The following is an 18,075-nucleotide window of genomic DNA, read 5'->3' as shown; positions in this document are numbered from 1 at the left end:
ATTAGTACGAAATTAAAAGCGTAGTTTATTTTTTTAAGAAATCTTAAATTCAAATTAAGAATAAATCTAATAGCGTAGTTTTTTAAATAATATTAAATTAAAATTAAGAATAAAATTAATAGCGTTTTTTTAGTTTTTAAGTAATATTAAAATTAAAATTAATAATTAATTTAATAGCGTTGTTATAGTTTTTAAATAATATTAAATTAAAATTAAGAATAAAATTAATAGCGTTGTTTTAGTTTTTAAGTAATATTAAAATTAAGAACGAAATTAAAAGCGTAGTTTTATTATTTAAGTAATCTAAAAATTAAAATTTAGAATAAAAAGCCTAGTTTTAATTTTTAAGTAATATTAAATTAAAATTAAGCATCAAATTAAATTTTAAAAATATTCTTACTTTACTTTTCTTGCCCAATGCCCGTTTAAAGGGCGACTAAAGCGCCGGACTATAATTTGTCTTTTGTCAACTTGTCTTCGTAAGGGGATATGCAAAAATATAAAATTTACCTGTAAGTGGAACTTGGAAGGGGGTATGAAACAAAAATATATATTATTAACTCTCGCAAATTTACCGGTATTTTTTAAAGTAATAAATTATGGATAACTAGTTAACTGAAGGATTGTACTAACTAAAACACCACCAATTCCCAAATTGATTACAGGGAAACAACCCCCCTATTTCTCTGCACTCATATAATCTTGAAATAATAAATTGAATTGAATCTAATATAACAGTAAAGGGACGCCTTTCAATGTTCGATTTTAATGCTTCATTGTACTAGCTATTTTAATTTATTTTATGAAGAACACCAACTTCTAAAGCTATTTTATTTTATTAGGAACACCAATTTCTAAAGCTATTTTAATTTAATTTATTTTGAACACCAACTTCTAAAGCTATTTTAATTTATTTTATTAGGAACACCAACTTCTAAAGCTATTTTATTTTATTATGAACACCAATTTCTAAAGCTATTTTAATTTAATTTATTTTGAACACCAACTTCTAAAGCTATTTTAATTTAATTTATTTTGAACACCAACTTCTAAAGCTATTTTAATTTATTTTATTAGGAACACCAACTTCTAAAGCTATTTTATTTTATTATGAACACCAATTTCTAAAGCTATTATAATTTAATTTATTTTGAACACCAATTTCTAAAGCTATTTTAATTTATTTTATTAGGAACACCAACTTCTAAAGCTATTTTAATTTATTAGGAACACCAATTTCTAAAGCTATTATAATTTAATTTATTTTGAACATCAATTTCTAAAGCTATTTTAATTTATTTTATTAGGAACACCAACTTCTAAAGCTATTTTAATTTATTTTATTAGGAACACCAACTTCTAAAGCTATTTTAATTTGTTTTATGAGGAACACCAACTTCTAAAGCTATTTTATTTTATTAGGAACACCAATTTCTAAAGCTATTTTAATTTGTTTTATGAGGAACACCAACTTCTAAAGCTATTTTAATTTATTTTATTAGGAACACCAACTTCTAAAGCTATTTTAATTTATTTTATTAGGAACACCAACTTATAAAGCTATTTTAATTTATTTTATTAGGAACACCAACTTCTAAAGCTATTTTAATTTATTTTATTTAAAAATATATACAAATGTTTAACCCATTAATTATTCTATATAAAAAGTTCGAAAAAATATTAATCTCAATTTTTTAAATGACCTAAAAGTTCTATGTTTCAGGTGGCGCCATCTAGTAAAAGTTCACGTATTTAAAAATCGGCCCTTCAATGGCGTTATCCCCGTTAAAGGATCTTTTCCCTTGGTGTTATTGGTCTATGATATTCTGATAGTTTTATTTAAAGCTTTCAACCAAGGGTGTGACAAAGTAAGGTAACGATCTTCAGTGTTGGCCCAAATATGTAGCGTGCAAGGACAGGTGATAGAAAACCGGCAATTTCGTGTGAATCACTTTGTCGTGAGTCACGAAATTGTTAGGGCGAACTAAATCAATATTCCGAATGTCACGTTTAATGTTATATAACGCTCGATAACTTCTCACCCTTATAAACAAAATTAATAATCTGAAAAATTACAGGTATAGCACCTTCCGTTTCGTCATCGTATCACCTTTGAGTGACAACATTCTTAGAAAGCAACTTGTTGAATTTTATTGCGAAAGTTAGACGGGCGAGTGGCAGGTTCCACCGAAATTGCTTTCGCGGACATTTTCGCCGTTGATATTACTTCCTACGCGGGGGTGTCGGGTGCTGTCGCCTATTTCCTGCAGAGGAAAAATCACGTAACTTTCTTCTCTTTCCATTTTATAGTTTTTTTAACGGAAGTATGGACTTCGACGAAGTTCGCCTTTCTGCCACCAGGTTTAACAAAAGCTAGGGATGATTGTCGCTAGTTACGTTAATAAGCAAATATAGCGCGTGATAGCAGATGATTTAGGGAAATTCATACGCCTTTTAAACAAGGACTTATTTAAGCAATGGACAACCTGGAAATCAACTTCCACAAATAACAGAGTTTCCACACGTCAGGGAAAAGTCAGGGAATTTAAAAATGATCCTAAAAAGTCAGGGAAAGGTCAGGGAATTTTAAAATTTCTAAAAATTTAGGGAAAAGTCGGGGAATTCAATTTTATCTTGACACTTTTTGAAAATAATTTTACTCTATTTATCTGACAAATTCTATGATTATTAATTTGCTAATTTTTTAACGTTGCAATAATACTTTAGTACTGAAATGTAGGTTGATTTCAATTTATAAACTTCTTATAAAATTATAATATAAAGCTAAAATCTGTCTAATTTTGGTTTTAAAAAGTCAGGGAAAATCTCTGAAAATGGTCAGGGAAAACATGTTATAGTCAGGGAATTTGAACCTGAAATTATTGTGGCAACCCTGAATAACTAATTTTATAAATTTCCCACTACTTTTAAATAATACTTTTGTAAAATACTGTAACGAGAAGGTTAAATCTAAAATGAGAACTTTTTATGATATAAATTGAGTAAAATTACATTATATATAAAAAAAAAACAAAATAATATGAATGAAATGTAATTAATATTATAAAATATGCAGTATTTTTTAAAATAATATAATAATTAAATTATGAGAAATTTTTATGATATAAATTGTTTCGTATCTCATTCAAGAGATTTGCGCTCTAAAACTATAATCAAGATGAAGCCTGATTAGATATTTCTATAAAATAAAATGAATAAAAGTAAAAAATAGAATATGTTGCCTCTTACGTCACAGCTCCTTACTTTGACAAGTCTACGAGAGCGCAGTAACGTTTTTAGAAAACTGATATTTTGAAGATACGTGATATTGTTTTCGCCACTCGCCCCCCATTTTTTGATTGAAATTCGATATCTTATGGGTATATATTATTTTCATATGTAGTAGCGTTTGAATTCAATATAGAAGTATCGCATGATGTAGCCTCCACACTCATCTTTATTCCCGTATCTTATGTATTTCATAATTGGATAGATCCCTATGAGAATACAATGTTACTATCTCAGCCCTTACTATTTGTTTTCTTTTATCAGTATCAGATTCAACGTGGCCACCTCCCTCGCAAATTGTTTTCTTGGTAAAAAAAATATAAAATTCTTTCCTCAGCGTTTTTCCAAAAGCGAAATAGCTTCGTTTTCTTTTAGTTTAGTTTCTTTCTCTATTCTAAAAAGAAATAAGAATAAAACGAGTATAACAACAGCAGTCAGCGAAATTCTCCATTCTTCTTTTCTGTGTGCCCGGAAATAAATTGTTGATCTTTGCCGCATCTCCCTTCTTGCTAGAATATGCTAATTTGCCGCGTTGGCATTTGCTTCGTTTCGGGTATATTGTTCCTCCCGATTTTGCAGTTGTTTGATCTTCCTTTCGTGTAAAAGTCGCTGAACTTTAATCTTAAATGGCTTTAAATTTTATTTACTTAATGCAGCTTTTTTCTAAGTGTGTGTTAAAATTAGAGATCGGGGTTTGGATAAGAAATATCCGTTTTATTTGTTGGTATTAGTGTTGTAAGGCGAAAAATGACCGAGGCCTTTTTTCCGGAAAATTTTCCGTATTTTTCCGAAAAAAATAAAAAAAGTTTTCATTCCATGATTAGTTTAATATATTGTTTGCAAATTTAAATAAAGCGGCATTTTAGCCTCATTTTTTCGAATATAAAAGTAAAACTAAACCTCTAGACTAGCTTTAAATTGATTAACAATGTAGCACTATTAATGATTTGTAGTATGTTTACCTGTTATTAAACATTTTCTATCGATAAAAATTTAAAAAAATCAAAAACCCTTAAAAAGTAATATTTCAATTTTTTATTTTTCCGATTTGCGGAAAATTTTCTGGAAACTTTTCCGAATTTAATTTTTCAGGAAAATTAGCAACACTAGTTTTTGTCCATAACCAAAAATTATACGAATAAAAACTGATTTTTGCATTTTAAATCGTTTTATAACCGCGAAATTTTCCATAACCGAAATTTTTATGAATCATCGAAATTTTATCGGTTAATTTATCTGTTTCGCTGAGCTCTAGTTGAAATTAATATGATGTAATAAATTAAATGAATGTGAATGGAAAAAGCGTAATATTAATGGTAATAAATCAAATCACAATTTACTTACTGGAAATGGGAACCAAACATTTAAAAAAATAAGCCATAAGAAGTTCGATTTTAATGCTTTTATTTACTTTAGATGGCGCCAATTTAAGCTGTGGTGGTAAGAGAATAAATACTTACTAGTTAATTACAATAAATAATTACACTGTTTATAACTTTAACTAAAATTAAAAGTTCAACACTAGAAAATTCAACATAAAAAGAAACACGAAAACATTATTTAAAGTTTCACTGCCATCTGGTAACACTTTGGATATTTAAAAGTCGTCCTCTGTGGCAGCTAGGAGCAACAAACACAACACCCCCCTAGGTGGCAGGGTCTTCTTCCCTTGAAAAATAAGTGTAAATAATAATGTAGCTTTTTGTGAATATTTTTGAAAATGTACATAGTATTTTCATTTCGGCTAGTAACTGATGCATTGCGGTTTTTTTTACTTACAAAGGAGACTACCCGAGGTGGTTATCACCGATTTGGTTGAAACTCGGGGGTTCGGTAGACCTTATGAAAATTCCAAAAGGGAAAAGTTGCAATGGGCTTTAGTTTTCCAATGGCAACACAAAATGTTTTTGACCTCTCCATTTAAAAAAGCATGGGATTTTCTCAGTTACCCAAATTTGGTTAAAATTTAACCAAAATTGGTCAAGTTTAGCGAAAATCATTGATCAATTTTACCCAAAATAGGTCAAATTCATCTTTTTTGGGTATGTTTTGAAAATTTAAACAAATTTTTTAAGTAAGTAAGTACCCTGTGAAACCGAAAAAATCCCATGCTTTTTTAAATGTAGAATTTTTTGTTTTGAAAGTTCAAAAACGTTTTCGGTTGCCATGGGAAAACTAAAGCCCATTGCAATTTTTCCCTTTGGCAATTTTCATACTACCATAAGGTCTACCTAACCCCCGAGTTTCAACAAAATCTGTGATGACTACCTCGGGTAGTCTCCTTGTTAGTTTATACTGACTTTAATGACGGGCTAACCACTGTGAGGTAGATTGTACACCGATTACGCGTACTGTTAAAGGTACACCGATTACGTGGAGTGATTAACCCCACGGTTTTTAATGCTCTAGTGTACCCAATAATTGGGTTCCATTCTGCTGTAATTAGAGGTCGGGGTTTGGGTGACGAATATCCGTTGTATTTGTTTTTATCCATAACCGAAAATATTAAATCATTTTATAACCTCGAAAATAATCCGAATAAAATCTAATTTTTTGCATATTAAATCGTTTTATAACCACGAATATTTTCCATAAATAAACAGTTAACCGAAATCTTTATGAATAATCAAAATTTTACTATTAATTTATCTGTTCCGCCGAGTTTTAATTATAAAAGAGATTTGTGTATGCTAAGATAAAATAAATATACATTCATTCATCTTTTATTACTGTCCATCCCATAAATTTAAAACAATTTTTATACTACTTAATGTTTAGGAAGAAACCAATAGACGCATTCACATATTGCCTACAGGGAAATATGCAAAAAGGGGCGAAATCCACCCGAGGTACCTTCCTATTTAATAATATTTGAGGTAGATGGCGACACTATAAAGTGTATGAAAAATAAACTTTTTAAAAAAGTTATTTGTTAATTACTAAATTATAGTACTTTAAATTCTTATTAAAAATATATAATTTTTGTAATTTAAATTAACAATTAATTTTAACAGAAGTTAACACTCCGCCATAGATAGCACTATAATGCGATTTTAAACTATCCAATCAAGGAAGATAATTTTGTATTTTAAATCTTGACAAGACCGTTCTCTACTAAAAACTGAAAACTTTCAACCAATCGTTGAAAATCAAAATTATGACGTCATGCTGCTATCTACTAACAAATAACGCCATCACCACGTTACCACGGATGAATATTACCCCTTTAAAGTCGTTTATGCCCCTTAAAATTGTAAATCGATCTATTACGTCGTTTGTGGTTTGAGTTACTTAGTTTCTGAGCCGTTATAAAGTATAAAACAAGAACTTGTAGGTTAGTGCATTGAATCATCTGAAATCAGGCGCGTCGGGATCGTAACTGGTAGAGACGTTATTCGGGCAATGCCAACTTCGCTTGAAAATGCAATAGCTCTCTTCGGATATTTCCCCCGAGGTTCTTCTTCTCCGCCTAGTCGAGTTTGCTTAAGAATTAGGAGACAGTTCCGGCGAAGACTCGGAGAAGGGTACAGTCTGTTTACCCTTTTGTAATTCATACTTTAGCATCCGAACTCGTAGATAGTATAGTAGCTTAAGCTAGCTAAGCGATAAGAAAAATGTCCTTTAGCGAAAAGTTTTCTTTCGTACGCGAAGAAGTGTATAAGTTTCTTTTCCCAAAGTAGATATAGAAGGGCATTAAGAGAGAGGCACCACAATAGACATAGTGTCCACGCTCAGAATCCCTCTCCTGCCGAGTGTGGATTAGTTGCGGGAATACTGTAAGAATACCTATGGCCCGCCTATCTGTTTCTCTCGCTACTCTAGCATCTTTCGGAATTCTTGGGGGAAAGTTGCACCTCGTTCTAACATATTCAGGCCTTGAATCGGCGGAGTGTTTTGAATGAAAACAGATCCCGCCTTACGGGTGGTCTCCGCTACTTCCGGGTTTTGCGCTTAGTTCCTTGTAACAATAACGTTGGCCCTATGTCTAATATCCAAGGGACTTACGACCAAAAAAGCTGTCACTTCAATAATACCTTCATATTCTACTTCGAGGGGTCGGACATTTACCAAAATCCCGTACACTGCCTAAAATCGCAAAATCTTTTAACTCTCGCTATGGTAAATTAACATTGAAATCCCAAAATCACTTCAAAAAGTAATGATAAAATCGCCAAAATCTCTACGAAATTCCGAAATCCCGTACAAAATAATGGCAAGTGTCCGACCCCTCGTTCTACTTATATATTTTATAAAATATTTATGAATGGAACAAAATTTGCGAATATTTTTACTAATTTTCTATTGTGAAAATTTCATAAATTTTCGATTTTGAAAACTTTGAACGTAAGTTTATAATTGTGTTTTACATAAGTGTGTCACGTTCCTATTTTACCACAAAGTTTTGATGGATTTCAGACTAACAAGGAGAGTACCCGAGGTGTTTATTGCCGATTTGGTTCAAAGTCGGGCCTAATGTAGACCTATATGCGATATGAAATTGCCCAAAAGGAGACGTTGCACTACCCATTCGATTTGCCATGGCAACATAAAATGTTTTTGACCACTTAAAACAAAAAATCTCCTTTTAAAAAAGCATGAGATTTTGTAGGTTTCACAGGGTACTTCATATTCATTATTCCTAGAGCTCTGGGTTTGAATAAGATATATCCGTTTTCATTTGTATCCATAAACGAAAATTATCCGAATAAAAACTTATTTTTTGCATATTAAATTATTTTATAACCAAGAATAATATCCATAAATAAATAATTAACTAAAATTTTATGAATAATCGAAAATTTGGCGGTTAGTTTATCTGTTCCGCTGAGCTCTAAGCATAATTAATAATAATATTAATAATAATCAGCTAGGCTAATACCCAAGGCACCACCTTAGGCCCAAGTCATCTAGCGACTTTTAAAGCCATTAAATCAGGTGGCCGGGTTACAATGGTTAGGACGGTGCCACGCGAACCAACAGCTCCCTACACTTAAGATTACCGTTAACCTCTACAAGTGTTTGTAATTAAATCGGAAGTAAATGAACCGAAGTTATCAGACTGCTATACTCCCCATGTTGGAGGCGTTTTCCTTATGAGGTTACATTTTGACCTCAAATTGGAAATTTTGCGCGCTCCTAGGTTTTTATGAAACAATTTTTTATATATAGAAATAGCTATACCCACAATTCCCAAGCGCAATTTATCGCGTCAAAAGACGGGAATGGAAATTAGCTTTTATTTGACTCGATTTTCTCATCATTTTCATAAGGAAAACGCCCTCCGATTCTGAACGCTATTTCGATAACTTCCAGGGTTGGCAAGAGCCAGCCAGACTGGATTAAATCACCCTGGTTTAAGCCGGATTTAACCACCAAATAAAATCCATGGTTAAAACACTTTTTTTTATAAAAAAATTGAGAAATTAATTAGAAACATTGACAAAACTTAACCTTCACTTTTTGTCGCAAGTAATGAGAGCTAACATATAAGCAATTAGGGTATCTTAAAACTAATTTTGCGCGTGAAAATACGCTGCCATGTTAGGGTATAAAAGCGGGTAAATAAGTCTGCTATACCTCACAATGTAAAGGTACTGTCACGCGCAAAAACGTAATTTTTAAATCGGGAAATTTTAGCAATGAGGGCTTGATTTAAGCAATTTGATCATTTTTTATTAATGGTTTTCGCCCGTTTAAACCACCGGTTACAGCCGGATTTAACCATACTGGATTTTTCAATTTTTAAAAAAGCCGGTTTTTTGCCAACCCTGATAACTTCGGTTCATTTACTTCTGATTAAATTAAGTACATCCTTGATTTAATACTGTAATAATTCTAAAATAATGTTTATATTTTTCTTTCCCAGAGCGTGTTGATGGCGCACGCCCTGCGTCGAATTTCGTTCGCCACTTGTGACCCTTCGCAGTGTCAATTTTCGTTCTTGGCCCGCGAGCCCAAGGGACACGCCCGACTCCAGTACTGCCACACGTTCATCGCGGATACCGCGCAACAGGTTAGTGTCACGCATTTTCTTCCCGGCATCTTCTTCTTGCCGGTATCCGTCGGGAGTAGTTTCGGAGAGGAATCGTATCTTATGATCCTATTGAAGAGGAGGTCCAGGAGGAGCGTCGCTTATAAAAAATGTACTCTTCCCCGCATTGTTCGTAGTAAAACTCTCGTTGAAATATTCAAGTGATTCTCTCTTTTTCTTGGCGATTATGCCATTAGCTTTTAGACCCCTCCGCGCTAAAAGAATCATGCTTCACGGAAAATGGCTATAGGTATATTCTTACGCTCAGTTTGCTATACAGAGTTTGCCATATCCGCGTTACGATACCCCTAAAGGTCGGCTTTAAGTTGGTTATACACATCGCTGCCTTAAAAGAAGCGTTTTATAGGATGAAGTTTCTTTTTGAATTCCATAGATGGCGCCACTGAACCCAAAAATTCATTTTCTTTAGGGTAAGAGGGGAGTTAGCTTTTTCGGAGAGAGAGAGAGTACAAGTTTAATAGTGAGGTGCACCGTCTCCACGTGGAATTTGAATAGTTCCCGAGTTCCACAGTTTCTTTTGTTTGATAATTCGCTTCATTTACTAATTTAAAACCGAGATTGTAAGTGTGGAATTTTAATGCCTTCATTTTTCCTTCGTTCGGAATTTCAAACCTAATAAAGCGAAGTAAATTAAGGTAACGTATAATTATAAATTCAACCCGAATGGTTTTTTTAATTTAAATTTCGCTCAGGGCGAAATATTATATACGATTTCATGAGCTTAGCGGTTGTGGGGAAGGGGGGATTACTAGATTTGTTTGGGATAAAGTTTGGCCCGTTTCGGGGTTCCACGCCTTTCCAATTATGGCGGCTTGGAAGCGTAATCAAACTACGGCAAGAATAACCTTTAATCGTGGTTGTTGTATTGTTAAAGTGACTTAATATGCTGCGACTGTATCGTCCGTAATTTGGGCCGCCTTTCATTAGGCTCCTAATTTGCTAGCCCCTACAACCCCTTTAATTGGTCACTTAGATACATCCGCTCCTTTCTTCAACTTCTATTATACCTACCAGGGCCCTTCACAATTCGCGTGATCTCGACACATAAATAAAACCCTGCTTCTGAATAGATTGCCATTGAAATTACGGGTCCCAAATGATATGTCATAAGTAACTTAATATCCATAAGTAAACACTTCCCTATCTCCCGTCGCAGAATTTTTTAATAATTTCATTTCGCCAATAATATTATTATGACACATTGAAATTACTAGTCCCAACTGATATGTCATAAGTAACTTATCTTTAATAAGTATGACACTTCCCATTCTTCCAACGCGTATTTCAACACTAATATTTTAATAATGCATTTCGCCAACGACCGTATATATTATTAAGACACATCGAAGTTGCTGGTCATAACTGAGGGTCATAAGTAACTTATCTTTAATAAGTATGACATTTTCCATTCTTCCAACGAAAATTTTTCAATAATAATAATCTGTTTCGCCAATGACCATAGAAGCCCTTACGTGGTATCGAAATTGCAGGTCACAACGGATATCATAAGTAACGTTAACGTTACTTATGATATCCGTTGTGATCATAAGTAATTTAATTTTCATAAGTATGACACTTCCTATTCTCCCAACTCCAATTTTTCAATGATAGTCTGCTTCGTCATTGACCATTTATATCACTATGTTGCATTGACATTAGGGTCATAACTAATATCATAAGTAATATATAAGATTTTTAAGTATGACACTTCCTATTCTCACAACGCTAATTTTTTTATTGAGTGTCTGTTTCGCCAATGACCATATAAATCATTACGTGACTAAGGACTAACAATTATTTATGAGTTCATAGTAGTTTTTTGGAACTGGCAGCTGATCGTGCCTGAGAAATCGCCGCTCCTTAAAGGCCGACTACACAAATCTTCGGTCTACTCTGTCTTTCACTGGAAGTAGGCTTACTGCAATACACCTGTGCCATGCAGTCAGCCTACTTCCAGTGAAAGACAGAGTAAACCGAAGATTTCTGTAGTCGGCCTTTAATGACGGATCAACCATGGCTTATTCAAAATTGGAACCCTTTCAAAAGTAATAATAACCATTACTACTTTGGTAAAAAAAATTACGAATTATTGAAGTGTAACCTAATTTGACTATTAGAGACACACTTACGAGGATTATAATAATAATAATTCTAATTAAAATTATTAATTTTGATCAAATTCAAACAACTAAATTCTATTTTATTAATTTTGAAAAAATTCTTTTATTACCGTCGATTTGGCGATTAGTTGGTAAATACAACTTTTTATTTTTATATTTCGCTTTTCTCCATTTTTACCGATTCTGATCAATTTTGATCAAATTGACCAAAATTCATCAAAATATCATAAAATTAATTTAATTTGTCAATTTTGATCTATTTTTTTTATTTTGAAAATTTTCACAAAGGGGACACTTAGAAGCGCTCAGATTCCCATGTTATTTTCAATGGGAATATAAACATACTGTGTTGTCAAAAACATTTTCGGTTGCCATGGAAAAACTAATGCCCATGGCAACTTTTCCCTTGGTGAAATATCATGTTTCCATTAGGTCTACATACCCACCTAGTTTCAACCAAATCGGTGATTATCACCTCGGGTAGTCTCCTAGTTAGTTTCATCCCCATCGAATCAGTCTGGCGTCAGTTTCCTTACTATGACAGACTATCATTAACCGAAATGATTGTGTTATACTTGTAACTCGTGTAACATAATACTCGTATCTTTAACAAGGGCTAACGTTTGGTGAAAATGATATGCTTGGAGGGAAGGTAAAATCGTAGCTACCAATAATTGGCGTAGTCAGAAGTTTATTATACGGGGCAAGTACTCTTCCATAATGAAACATGTAACTTACAAGGAGAGTACCCGAGGTGTTTATTGCCGATTTTGTTCAAAGTCGGGCGTAATGTAGACCTATATGAGATATTAAATTTCCCAAAAGGAGACGTTGCACTACCCATTCGTTTTGCTATAGCAACCGAAAATGTTTTTGATCACTTAGAACAATAAAATCTCCATTTAAAAAAGCATGGGATTTTCTCGGTTTCACAGGGTCTCCTAGCTACGAAAATTTAGAAAAAAATTTAAAATCACGAAATGTGTAATTTGGACCACATTTAGGTAAATTTCATCAAGTTTGGGTAAATTGAAACATTTTTAATGTAAATTTGTAACAAATTTTGGGTAAAATAAGGGAAAAAATCTTATTTTGGTTGTAGGTGGTCAAAAACATTTTCGGTTGCCATGGCAAATCGAATGGGTAGTGTAACGTCTCCTTTTGGGAAATTTCATATCTCATATAGGTCCACATTACGGCCGACTTTGAACTAAATCGGCAATAAACACCTCGGGTACTCTCCTTGTTAGTAGGTTAGAAGTAGTCTTCAATGGGCGTTATTGGCTTTGCAAATCACGGATGCATACTCCACTGATATAAATAGTTTAAGAAAAATAGCAGGGTTTGGATCCGACCTGGAAAAGTCAGTTAATTGGAAAATTACCTCAAAAAGTCAAGGAAATTGAAAATGGCCCCCAAAAGTCAGGGGAAAGTCGAGAAATTTGAAAATGGTTACAAAGAAGTCGGGGAAAAGTTGAGGAATTTGAAAATTGTCACAAAAACAGGGAAAAGTCGAGTAAGTTTAAAATAGCCCCAAAAATTCAGGGAAAAGTCAGGGAATTTGAAAATGGGCCCAAAAAGTCAGGGAAAAGTCAGGGTATTTGAAAATGGGCCCCAAAAATTCAGGGAAACGTCAGGGTATTTGAAAATGGGCCCCAAAAAGTCAGGGAAAAGTCGAGTAAGTTTAAAATAACCCCAAAAATTCAGGGAAAAGTCTAGGAATTTTAAAATAGCCCCAAAAAGTCAGGGTAAAGTCAAGGAATTTGAAAATGGCCCCAATAAATCAGGCAAATAAGTTTTTGAAAGATGAAAGAAAACTACATATTAAATATTTAACCATATTTAATTTATTGTACAAAAACGGTCAGGGAAATTAATTCAAAACATTTTACGAACCCTGAATAGTTTATAAAAAAAACCACCCGCGTGAAATTTTGAAACATAAATATAATTTTAAAAAATATAAGGAAACCAGTACAAATGTAGAAATAAATATCGAAATAAAGTAATATAAACGGAAGGGGTGGTTATAGGGTGTAGTAATGGATCTAAAATGGATTGCTTCCGGCCTTGACCCTCGCGGCCCTTTCCTGAGTTAATCGTGGGAACGGGACCGGTATGGCACTTAAAAACTGAAGTGGGCGGCCACCTTTTGCACTCCGAGCGCAACTTAAATTGAATTCTTTCGCACCTTTGTACCAAAGGTAAAAACAATCCCACCTTTTCTTCGCGGCGTAGTTTCTTTGGAATTGACCGCCTGCCAAGATGGAAAGAATCTGTTGGACAACCTAACGGCTAAATCTCAGGAAATCCTGGCCTCGGTATTTGGTTACCGCGGCTCCGTGACAAAACACAGAGCGTTTTCTTTGTATTAGGAGCGTTATTAGTTACGCTGATCGTTCTTGCATTACGCTTTTTTTTATGGATTCTAGAGTTATCTGATGGTTTACGCCGTATTATCCGGATAGGTAAAAACTGCGTTCGGGATGACGGGGAGAGAATGTTCGATAAAACGCGAGCATAAGGGTAACGTCGTCTGCTTTTTCTCACGCCAAGCCTCGATAGATGCATTATACTGTTTTTTCTCACGCACTTTATTATCCAGCTGTGTTTATATTCAAAACGCCGCGCGCGCATGAACGGAAGAGGTCCTTTCTGGGGTTCTAGCCGTTTCGTTGTGTATCAGAAGTAGATGATTACGTCTATTCGTAATAAGTATGACACTTACTATGGTTTTAATGCTAATTTCCGGACCGAACCTTATTTCGAACATATTATCGCCACGCTACTACTTGACCAGTGCCGGATTTACCATAGCCGTGTTGAACATTTTCGGTGTAAACTGTATTAATAGCCGTACGATAAATACATTCGACAGTAAAATTTTACAATTTGTACTTTAGAAACCGTTTTAAAAGGTTCCAAAGTGTCTAGTGTGAACGCGACTCATTACGCACTTTAGGCACCGTGCCTAGGGGTTACGAAACTATTAGGGCCTATGGCTGAAATTACTTAACTAACACTTGTAAGTGTCTAGGGCCTACCAAGGACAGTAGATACAGGGACGAGAAAGCGGGGGGAAAAAATTCGATTTTAAACGTCTTCATATTCACGGGGAGTTAGATGTAAACAAACCGCGGCCATTGTTAAGACGTGGTTCACCATGGACAGTATTATTGTAGTTAGTTTTTACCATTTTGATGTTCAATTAAAAATAAAACTACGAGCGTAAATAAAAAAATGCCCATTTGTTTTGAACACTTAAGCCTCGTCTAGACCCGCTAAAATTAGGTGACCGCCATTTTTTTGTTTACAACTAACTCTCCTAGAGTTTAGGTCGTTTTAGGTGATATATTCCAACAGAGCCGCCAATACACTTTCCTTGGGCCTACGAACACCAAAATCCGGCACTGGACTTGGCCTTGCACTCGAACTGAGTAGGGTGTTATCGTCCTGGTTAGAAGTAGATTTTGCCTTAGGCGTATTTAGACAATAGGGGGCTCTGTGCTGATAACTAAATCTAGATTGCGCGTTAGAAGTGAAATCAATTCGGTGATAATTTTCCCTAATTGACATACTTAATGTTAATATGTTACTTATGGTAATATATTTTATATCCCTATCCTGCTTATGTTTCGAAGGAATCCATGTTTGAATTCATAAACATGGATGAAATGACCAAAAAAAATAAAAAGTTTTCTTTACTTCATTGTTTAAAACAACTAATTAAATCTAAATTTAATACCATGGTGACATTTCGGGTTCGAGACCCTTTTCAAGCGACTAAATAGACTGATAAAATCCTTCTGATCAGAATACTATCATATACTGATTTTAATACGAGTGGTTTATTTTTACTGAAAAGAATCCTCCGGGCCCGGTGAAAAAGGGCCCTGAAGCTCTCTTTTTAGGGGCCCGGTACGATAGGGGCCCCCATCGCCTTGCTCTTCACCAGAACCCCCTTTGACAATATCAGTTAGATGACATAATTTACCCCGGGGCCCGAAATGTCCTGCCCATAGGCATCTAACGAGCCTGTGAAGGTACGCTTTAGTTACTTCTTACCAAGATTTATTTTATGTACTTCTGTGTATATCAATAGAGTGGTTAAGAAAAATCAGCTATCAAACTAGCTTGTTGAACAAAACACAATTAACGCTTGGACATAACATATCTACGTCAGTGATCGGAGGTGGAAAAAGCCAGGTGGAAAATAGTGGAAAATTCCGGCCTCGACAAAAGTGAATTTGGTGGCCAAACTGGCCAAAAGTACCAATAAATATTTTTACCACAGAAAATTATAAAATAATTATGAAAAAATATTTTAACACAGAAATTTCAGATTTGGGCTACTTAAGGCAAATATATATGCATATATGAATAGTCAGATTCTGATCATCATTAGAATAATCTTAATTTTTTTGTAATAATTAATTCTAACATTGTAAGTTCAGTGTAAACTAAGACATTTTGACAATAAACTTCTTAAAAATGTAATTCAAATTATTTTTATTAGCTTTTAAATTCAATTTTCCTTTACTTTCCACTATTGGCAAGTATTTTCCACTGGTCCAAAAAGGTTCTAAAGTTGCGATTGTATTCGCGAACTAAAAGTGATAAAAATAAATTACAGTTCACCTTGACATAGTAATGTTTTTAATTTTGCCATATTCTTCTACGTGTACGTTGGTATTTTTCTCTAATTAGATCTAGTCAATGATAGGTTTGGTTTAAGTTATGGTAATGGTTAGGACATTTCGACTCGGAACGAAACGCCCGAGGCTAAATCGGGGACAACCGCCAGAAAATATTCTCAATCAGTATTGGAAAGGGGCACCCCGTTTTTGTAGCGTGTTATACCATTCTGATATAATTGCGGTTTGATAATATAAATTCATATTATTTTCTCGGTATGTCGTAATTGTTAGCTAGAAACGGATGTACGTTTTAAATTTGGTGCTTAAGAAAAGCTATTTCAATACCCGTACCGCCATCTATATGGCATAGGTCACCAGATATTTTCAAATAAGTCGGAAAATTTCCGAGGCCTTTTTCCAGAAAATGTTCTGTATTTTTCCGAAAAAAGAAAAAAAAAGTTTTTTATTCCAGCCTAATATTGTTCGCAAATTTAAACTTAGCGGCATTTTCATATACTTTTTTCGAATGCAGAAGTTCAACTAAACCTTTACACTAGTCTCTAGTCTAGATTGAAAACCCTTAAAAAAAGTAATATATGTTTAATTTTTTATTTTTCCGATTTGCGGAAAATTTTCTGAAACATTTTCCGAATCTTTTTTCGCATTTAATTTATCCGGAAAATTAACAACTCTATTTTAAATCCTTTAACATGTCTCAATTCATTGTACACTAAAAATAGTATGTGAGCAGATTCCACTTTTAATAACTATTATATTCAATAAACACTTCAATAAAACATCTTCAAGGAAATCGCCAAGAAGTAATATTTCCCAGAATCACTGTTTATATAGCTCCTGTCGAAATAATGGAAACTTTGTACATGTACAGTACGAGCGGTACAGTATGCAACAAGTGTTTCATTTTAAGTAGGTAGCTATTTTTGTCATAATAAGGCTTAACAAAAACACGACGTTCTGTTTACAGGTGAAAATATTCCATTATTTCAACAAGCAGTAACTTGCAGGTGCTGGCTCGATTTGGGTACATTTGTTCGAATTTCATTCGTCCGAACGGTGGTACAAATGTCCGAATGATCATTTGTCTGAATGCCGGAAAACAGGATCGTATGTCCGAAAACGTATTTCATTTGCCCGAAAAATGTATCACAACTTTTGTTGGTGATTTAGTCGTTCAATTTATGTTAACTTTACTGGCGAATTTCATTTGTTCGAATAATCGTTTGTCCGTTTTTTCGAACATTAGGAATTGGTTGTTTTTTTTTTAAATATTGTTAATATAATAAAAGTAACATTAACGTGAACCTAACCTAACCTAACCTAACCTAAAGTATCCACAACATTCAACGCAATTCCCACTATCTATATCGGCCAAAGGAAAAATGGACATAATAGGATAAAATGATTAGACATTATAAAAAAACAGCAATAAGAAATACTAATTTAGCGACAGAATTCGGACAAGTGATGCTACCGATTCGGACGAATGAAACAAACAAGTTGTCCAATTCGAACAATTGACATTTGTTATTTCGGCGATTGGGACGATTGAAATTCGAACAAATGTACCCCCCTGGCTCTAGGATATATTACTGCTTGACGATTTCCTCAAAGATGTTTCATTGAAGCGTCTATTAAAAATGTCCAAAAACATAAACGATAATTTATTTTGAAAAATTATAAACTTCAATATACGATCTCAGTGTCTAAAACCCTTTTTAACCATTACTCTGTAGGCCTAGTTAATAAATATTCAACAGGTCGGGTTCAACAGTATTAGATATCCTCGGGCGTTATTATTTTTTGTGCTATATGTTAATACCTCAAAATTTCGCGGAACAATTTAGAGGTCCGTAACCTTGCAACAAAATTTTAGGATGATATTTTCCGTTTTAATTGAAAATCGTTGAATCGTAAAAGAATTTCTTTTCGTTAGTCATAAAAAGAAGACCAAAAATGT

General features: G+C 33.7%; 1 protein-coding gene across 2 annotated transcripts in view; it reads left to right on the top strand.

Moving 5' to 3' along the window:
• LOC149927064 (uncharacterized) overlaps positions 1-18,075 on the top strand; it is a 173,772-nt gene that overhangs the window by 94,066 nt on the left and 61,631 nt on the right. For both annotated transcript variants that reach the window (XM_090159356.1, XM_090159355.1), the window contains exon 4: positions 9,155-9,301. In XM_090159356.1, coding sequence (XP_090015482.1) covers positions 9,155-9,301 — 147 coding nt within the window. The remainder of the gene's footprint in view (positions 1-9,154; positions 9,302-18,075) is intronic.

This window comes from Leiobunum rupestre, chromosome 9 (genome assembly GCF_980474605.1).
Source record: "Leiobunum rupestre chromosome 9, qqLeiRupe1.1.hap1, whole genome shotgun sequence".
Lineage (NCBI taxonomy): Eukaryota > Metazoa > Arthropoda > Arachnida > Opiliones > Sclerosomatidae > Leiobunum > Leiobunum rupestre.
Note: the sequence above shows the minus strand (reverse complement) of the source record. Positions and strands in the feature narration are given on the sequence as shown.